The 8482-nt window shown below is 39.8% G+C and overlaps 1 protein-coding gene across 1 annotated transcript; it reads right to left on the bottom strand.

Moving 5' to 3' along the window:
* Positions 1-318: 318 nt before the first annotated feature.
* LOC307145161 (immunoglobulin superfamily member 11) lies at positions 319-7641 on the bottom strand. The gene is made up of 6 exons (XM_079848019.1): positions 7469-7641; positions 6599-6753; positions 4814-5012; positions 1267-1422; positions 1070-1192; positions 319-905 (listed from the first exon to the last, which is right to left on the bottom strand). Exons 1-6 carry the CDS (start codon positions 7530-7532, stop codon positions 706-708), a joined length of 897 nt encoding a protein of 298 aa, XP_079704145.1. The 5' UTR covers positions 7533-7641; the 3' UTR covers positions 319-705.
* Positions 7642-8482: the final 841 nt, after the last annotated feature.

Raw genomic sequence — 8482 nt, 5'->3', positions numbered from 1 at the left:
AAATTAATTGTAGCAATTTAATAAATTGCTACAATTTATTATATATATATATATACTTTAAATGTTCAAGGTCCGTTATTATGCTAACCAAGGTATATTTATATGATCAAAATACAATTTAATACATTGAAATTATGAGATATTACAAATTAAAACAAAAATTCTGAATGATCGTATGACGCTGAAGACTGGAGTAATGGCTGCTAAAAAAAAAAATCAGCTTTGCCACCACAAGAATAGAGTACATTTTAAAATGTGTTGAAATATAAATAGTTATATATTAAATTGTAATATCTCAAGGAATCATTGAAGAGGATTAGCTCAGAACAAAGTGCATGTATCTACATTTTTATTGTTTGAAAAGAATGTCCCTCTACAGAGAATATACACCTCTACCAGAGGACCAAACTCAAAACTTACATTAATTTATAGTGACTTGATTGTCTTGAGACTGTGCATCTTAAAACCAGCCCTTCAAGTAATATGCTGGGTTAAATGCAAATTAAGATCTATTTCATAACATCTGTGGCATGCTGTTGATTCCCACATGAAAACAAAACAATTCGTTTACCGTAGTCTTTAATGCAACTAAGCACTTAAGTACTTTGTCCGGTGAAGTATGATCTTTCCTTTGCTGTTGTCTGACAGAAACTTTACATTGAGATTAGCGCAGAGATGATCCAGCTGTGAGTTCCTGACCTCGTCTCAGACAAAGGAGCGTTTAATGAGAGCGGGTGTGTATTTGATCTCATTATAGCACTCGTCGTCCTCATGGCTGATCCTCCATTTGCTCTCCTGTGCCGAACGGTGGAGCCACAGCACCAGCACCATCAGAGCCAGCAAGAGCAGGGCCATAGAGAGACTCAACATCACCCCCTGCAGGATGCCTGGGGAATTATCTGGAGCTGTAGGGTCACGAAAAAAAGAAAATCTGTCATCAACTCACCCTCATGTCGTTCCAAACCTGTTTTCTTCCATAGAACACAAAGTACGTTAGGGTTAGGGTTGAAGACTGTTCTGGTCACTCTTATATGTACAATCACAATCATAAAAGTACAGAAAGACTTACGTGTGTACACAGACAGGTTAATGTAGCAGTGCTGAGTTCCTAGTGGGTTGGTCACTGAGCAGCGGTAAAGGCCCGAGGTTTGCACAGACACATTGGCAATGTGCACAGAACCCGTCATGTCGTCTGTGACACATAAGGGTGTGAAACGGTTTCTGCATGTCGGATGTTTTTCAAAAACCTGTGTAAAAATGTTTTACCATCCATGTTCACTGGCAGTGTTGTCTTATCTGGTTCTAGCTTCTCCCAGATCACCTGTGGAGTGGGAAAGCCCTCCACCACCCCACAGGACAGTCTCACATTGCCCCCAGCATCTGTGTCTCCTTCCCATAGACACACAGGGAGTGATGGGGGTGCTACACACACACACACACAGAGAGAGTTATGAAACCTGAATTACAAGTAGTCTATAAACTGGAAAGAGTTCAACTTGTGTAAATTAAATGTTATGTAGAAACTAACTGCCCTACATTTAATCTTGCGATCATTTCTCAAATGTTACGAACGTGTGATTCTGAGAACTATCATGAGCACAAAAAACCTGCATAGCCCTACACCTTTCTTCCAGATGTGAAATCTATAAATCGCAAATGATTTTGAAATTGTGAGCATACGCTACTCACACTCTAAGTTCAGATCTGTGCATACGCACGTTTTTTAAGTGAGGCCCCAGGTTACAAAACACAGACCAGCCTGCAGATCCACACAGCTTATGGACTAACTTCCGGAGTAAGTTTATTTCATGTTTCAATCAGTGGCAGAACTACACTTTTATACATGGGGTGGCCAAGACGAGCATGGAGGTGGTGGATTGGAAGGATCCACATCAGAGAAAATATATTGATCTGTGAACTTCACTCTGTAATGAACAGCATTGAATGATTCACTTTCTGCTGCTGTTCTAGGTAAATTCGAATTAGTTCAAATTGATTCACTTCATATTACACGCGTTTTATTTTTTAATAGTCAGGAAGAGTCATGGATCTTTGAACTTTTAGTTTGCAAACTTTTTTTATTTATACAGGCTAAAGGTGAAGAGGGACGATGATCTGCATTAGGAGGAGTTGTAGTTGCGGTTGTGCTTGTTGATCCACAAGTTCTTCAGTTTGGATCGCTTTATGTAGCGTTCAAGCAGCAACTATTTTTCTCTTCGCTCCTTCTCCTTGATTATTTTCTTCTCCTTTTTCTTGGCCTTCTCCTCTCCCCAGGTGAACAGAACAAGTAGCAATTTTCTTTTGCACTTTTTCTGGACATTCACATTGTGCTGGGTCTCATTCTTGGGACTGTCAGGAGAGGTTACACAGAAGAGCTTCATTGTGAGCTCATCGATCTGAGAGGCATCATCCGAATGGCCTTGGAGTCTCCCATTTCACTGGCGTCACCTTCCTCAAATCCCTGGACCTCCACCCCTTCGCTCGCCCACGCTTCCTCCTGCACCTCGCTGTCCTTCTCCAACCATGGAACCATCTTTCACGGTTTCATTTCAGCCTCCTGCGTTTGGGGGCGTTCCAGACTTAAGTCACTGACCTGGATGGTCTTCCCTGTGTACTCAACATACTCATTCTCCTCATCCTCTATATCAACCAGCATGAGTTGTGGAGGTGGCTCAAATGGGGAAGAAGTGAATGGCTGAGGCTTTCAGCTGGGAGGACAAAGCGGAGTCGTTTGGGATGATGCACTTGGGATGAAGAGAGCCAAATGGAAGACAGTTCATCAGGTGCTGGAGTGGGATGCGGAGGAACCGCCAATGGAAGCATCTGGGATGAAGAGCGTCAGAGGGAAACAACTTCGTTGGAACATGGAGGACTCGCCAACAAAGTGGAGAACATGAGAACATGGCAGGGATAACACATCTTCAGGTGCTAAAGCTGGTTTCTGAGGATGCACGAGTGGTTTTGTCACTGGCGGCAGGGGTTTGAAGCGAGCGTCTGGTAGAGCGAGGTGTCCGGAGAGCATTGGTAGTTCTCCCTCTATTGGCTTTAAAGGCCTCATTATACTTCTGCGTCGGACCTACGCCGGAGCCTATACGCCGTAGGCAACGTGTTGGTTTTAATTTATACTTCTGTCGTTGTCCGCGTTGACGCGCACCTAGGGAGCATGTGAAACCCCGAGGGAGGGGTTCTGGCAGACCAATCACCGCGCTTGTGTCCGCGTAGAATTGACGCGTTGTTACATTTTCGGAGAGGTGCACGTCAGGGTACGCCGTAGGGTACGCGCGCTACACACAGCCTACGACGTAGCTACGGCGGCAGTTCGACGCAGAAGTATAAAACAGGCTTTAGAAGGAAGATCTGACTGTAGCATGCAGAGGTTTGAACTCCACAAGATGTGGCGTTGGCACTGTGATGATCTTCCGTTCCTTACATTTTCTCTCCTTTTTTCCTTTTCTCCAGCTTCCCTAAGCTCATTTTTCCAAACTGTGCATCTCTCTTTTTTCTGGTGTATACGTCCTCTCTTCTTCATCTTTTCAAGGCTGAGTGTTACTGTCTATTTCAGCCGCATCTTTATCACTGCCTCCTTTATTGATCTTCACCTCTCGTTCCTCCTCTCTCTCTCTCCCAGCTGGTACTTCTCAGGTACCTTGCAGTGTCTCTTCCTGCACTTCCTGTCATTGGCAGTGAAGTCGAAGGCCTCACACTCCTCTGGAAGTTTCTCTACTGCCGTTAATTCTTGCGCTGCACACAGTTGATGAATGTTTATGTAAATAAAAGCCTAAATTAAATCTCATCATAAGAGATCTTGAAAATTTTGGACTGAACTGCTCAATTCATTTGAATTAGTTTTATGATCTCTTTATGAACTTTTTGAAGCGTCAAAATGCTAGTTGCGTAGACTGTCAATGAAGGGACATAAAGCTCTCGAAATTTCATCAAAAGGATCTTCATTTGTCTGACGGGTTTGGAACGACATGAGGGTGAGTAGGCCTAATTAATGTAATAATTTTTAGTTTTTCATTTACACCTAACATTGTATTCTAAATAAGCTACCAAAATTAGATACCCGTGAAATTTCACAATTCTCGATTCCAACTTATATACCACAGCAAAACTACGAGCCCAACTGATATCAATTTAAAACATTATTGAAGACAAAAGAACCGTGCTAAGAATTAAGCGCTTGAAGTGTTTCAGGTCTAAAAGTAAGGTACAGAAATTCAATAATCAAACGTAAAATAACACTGCATAATCTTCACTGTATAAAAGTACGATATTGTCCGTATATACGAGTATTCGTGCGCTCTCTGTGTAGCCTACTGATGAAGCTCCAAATGCCTCACACCAGACACGTCGCGTTGTCAAGTTCAAGGCGGCAATGCAAAACAGTGAATCTAGGTCAAATTCCAAACGCCGTTGTTGCACCCTGAAGGGCACTTCGGGAAGGGGACGCCATTTGTAGCCTAGAAGCGTTCCTTTATCCCGTTATTTCTTTTTTTAAAACTATGTAATAAAATAAGTAAATGATAAGATTAAAATTAGCAACTAAATAAATTAGATTAAAATAAATCAGTAAAAAAAATGTTCGTTGGTAATATTAATATACATTAATTTAGATTAAATATATACAAATGTTGATTAATATAAATACAATTAGATTACAATTAAATAAATAAACCAATAATACTTTTAACGGTATGAGAGGAAATGCATAATAATATTACTTAATAGAAACAAATTGTATATTTAAGTTAATTTTTCAGTGTATAAATTGGGTGTTTATAAAAGATAGATGCTGTGTGATGTATGATACCCAGAACAGTGAGGCTGAGCTCTCCTATTCCAGGGTCTCCTGTCTCAGGTGGGTTGCTGACCACACAGCGATAGACTCCAGCGTCAGACACCCACGTGGAATTCAAGATAATGTCTGCGCTCCAGGGCATGCCAGCAAAGCCCACCCTGCCCATGAAGGAAGGGCTTTCAATCACCTGCCCTTGATCATACACGATCACCTGCACAACGAGAGAGATATCAGTCCTTATAGATCTGGCAATGGTTGAGTTGACTAAACATTTTTCCAAACACTTTCAGTGGACAAAAATTTCATAAAACTGTAATGAAAGGTGTGAGTTTTCAAAAATGATTCATGATCTAGCACCATACTGCGCTAAGTTGCCCTTGTAAAGACTGTAAAAAAAAAGGGGTGTGTTTGAATCAGCTCCCTAGCTTGTTAATATGTTGAGCACAAGAGGGTTTCCCAAAGGGTTTGTGAGGGAACTTCAAGGGGTCCGTGAATTGATGTAAAACTATTTATTAAATCATACAATTGAAATAAATCACTTTAAAATAAAATGTATAATCAGAGAACTGAACATGCATGTGTTTTATTGAAATATTGACTTGTACAAAATCTCAGAGGCACTTGAGGAAATCCTTTAGGTCAAAGGGGTTTGGCTGACAAAAAAGTTTGGGAATCCCTGGCCTACTACACATCGGGACACTGGTTACTCAATTTTCAACAACATGACTACGGGCTGTAAAACTGACTATTTATCACCAGCGGGCAGGACCGATATCTGACGTTATTTTTTTATGCTGTTTAACGAAAAACTTCGGTTTTTTACACATCCCTGCAGCATTTTAGACCAAATTTAATTATAAATTTCATCTATGTTTACTACCCATCTAGCACTTCAGAATTCCCGGATAAGGGAACATAAGGTACATCCCAATTTGCATACTTTGTGGACTTTTTAGGGGGTGAACATTCCAGTAGACTGGAAGGATTTTACAACAGCACATAAAATGGCCCTGAAAAGTGAACTAGGGACTTGGCTTATACCTTAACCCTCCCAGCCTCATTTTAATCTGTTTCAGTAATGCATCTGTCCTGATTAAAAGCCATTCACACCAACAACAAAAGCAATGGCTGTATCTGAAATTGCATTCTTCCCTGCTATATAGTAGTTGAAAAACAGAATTCCAACTTCACAGTATCCATAAAACAGTAGGGTGAAAAGTACCCGGATGACTACTTTCGGCAAGATTCTGAAGGGCACGCGCGTCCAATGGACACTTTACTATCCCATGAGGCCACTGGAGAGGATTTGTGAATGGCAATGTACGCAACTGACTGGTAGGTCACATGATAATGACAACATAGCAAATGTAGTACATCCAGATTACATTAATACTACACACATTCATACTATACAGAACATACTTTTTTTAATGGTTGCAAAGTAATTACATATTCAAAAGAAGTACTTACTTGGAGAGAATGCTATTTCAGACACAACCTATAACAATAACTATAAGCATCCAGACCAAAGGATAATAACACTATTTTTATTCTATGGTATGTTATTTTCCATGCTTTAAAGTTGGATGTATTTTGAATGCCTGTCAATGTTTTAACTGTTCATTAGGTGAAAAAAAAAAAAAAAAAAAACGCTATGAAAACGTGATTCCATGTCATTATCACTAGTTGTGGTGTGGACTCCACTAGTCTCTTAGAGTGGTTTTTAGAACTTGGTTATAGTTATTATCTATCTTGCTGTGAATGGGCCTTAGGTCTATTAGCTGATATAGGTGACACCTGTGTGGGGGAGTCAGGGTCCGAGACTGGGGTCAGAGTCCAGATGATGCTGAGTCTGAACAAGGGCATCATGGTGAAGAACGAACAGGGCAGTGTGACAGAATCTCCCCGCACAACCTCCAGACCAGATTCCCTCACCGTCACCCGGACTGCACCTGGAGGGGGTGGAGGGAAACAGTCAAGCTGGATCATTTTTAATGCACGTTTGTGCTTGATTTGAAGCCGTTTTCGTATTGTAAACAACTGGCAATGATAAAACACTAGCAGGCCCGTTTATTCTACAGTTTGGTTGTGTAGCTCTCAACCTCTCTCCTTCCATCTCAATGGTTGTCTCATTACTGTAATGATGAGTCCCACCCCCTCCGCTCTGCCACCCCCAGGCCTTTGTGTGTGTGTGTGTGTGTGTGTGTGTGTGTGTGTGTGTGTGTGTGTGTGTGTGTGTGTGTGTGGGAAAGCAAAGTGACTATAAAGCCTTAATTACAGCTGACAGCATTGGCAAGGACAAATACACCAACTGAGAGAACAATGGGGTTCAATTCTTCTAAAAAACTGACCAAAATTACATATACTACAATTATTGTAACATAAAACACCAATTATAAAAATGCTCAAATGACCATTGTTTTTTATTATACCTCACTCAAACATTTCATATCTAATGGACTGATTTCAAAAGGATTTGTAATAAGAAAAACATTGAGATATTGACTTGTTACGGTATGTTACAGTATGTAAAACCCTGGTTAAAATCAGCTGTCTTCAAGTAATCGAACAGTTCTCTTCAGTTGTGTGAATGTTCTTCTCCCCAAGTCACAAGGTTTTTCCGACCATATTTAACAGCCTAATGTTAACAATAAAATCAACACGTACCATATTGCAGAAAAGTGGACACCAAGCAGGCCAGCCAGAGGAGTCTCCATCCTGTACAGCCCATCTCTGAGAAGATCCGTGTGTGCTTTCCTCCATACGGGTCAGTGTGTTTTCCCCTTCAAACCTCAGTCCCTGGCTCTCACTGGACAGGCATAACTGGGTTATTGGGCATCAAAGGGGGGCAGTTCTCGTTCTCTCTCCCTTTATCTCCTGCCCTCCCTCTATCGCTCTGTATCCCCTGTAACCACACACAGTGAATAGTTTACATGTCCCTAGTGTTGAATAAGAAAGCATCTGCTAAATCAGGGTTTTTTTATGGCACAGACCTACAAATATGATGATCCCTTTGGATGACCCCCTTCCTAAAATATAAAGGCAGCTATTAACACACTATATTTCATAAGTTTGGGGGAGGTAAGATTTTTTGTTTTTGAAATAATGTTGCATTTATTTGGTAAAAAAATACAGTAATATTCTGAAATATTAATAGAATTTAAACTAAAATATATATATATATAATAGTCCTGTGTTGTCAATGCTAAACTTTCAGCATCATTACTCCAGTGTTACATAATCCTTCAGATATCATTCTAATATGATGATTTAATGTTGAAAATAGTTGTACTGTTTATTATTTGTGTGAGTTTTTCAGAATGTTATTTGAAATATATATTTTTTTCTAATAAATCTCTACTCTCACTTTTATAGCGGAAATATACGGATTTATAATATGCATACATAATATACATATAATATTACGTAATCCAGATTACATGTAATCAGTTACTACCCAGATATACATTAGTGAGTGTAGTAACTGATTACACATAAGATTCCGTAATCAGAATTTAAAAATTAATTACTTGTAATAATATTATATTACATTTGAAAATACTTGTAATCAAACTATAGTTATTTTCTATTGATTGCATGTTATTCTCACAATGGCAGTAAATTATTCATAATTCATTGATACTACTTTGTTAAATTTAAAATGTTCCTTTCAAGTCTTCC

This window comes from Squalius cephalus, assembly GCF_949319135.1.
Source record: "Squalius cephalus genome assembly, chromosome: 17".
In the NCBI taxonomy this organism is placed as follows: domain Eukaryota; kingdom Metazoa; phylum Chordata; class Actinopteri; order Cypriniformes; family Leuciscidae; genus Squalius; species Squalius cephalus.
This window is presented reverse-complemented; position numbering and strand designations above follow the sequence as displayed.

Bases quoted from the DNA above. Each gene is read 5' to 3' on its own strand.
- LOC307145161 (XM_079848019.1), bottom strand. From the start codon at position 7,532: ATGGGCTGTACAGGATGGAGACTCCTCTGGCTGGCCTGCTTGGTGTCC. The intron at 1,423-4,813 runs GTATCATACATC...GTGTGTGTGTAG, and splicing joins GCTCAGCCTCACTGTTCTGG to CACCCCCATCACTCCCTGTG. The intron at 1,193-1,266 runs GTAAAACATTTT...TATGTGTCACAG, and splicing joins ACTGCCAGTGAACATGGATG to ACGACATGACGGGTTCTGTG.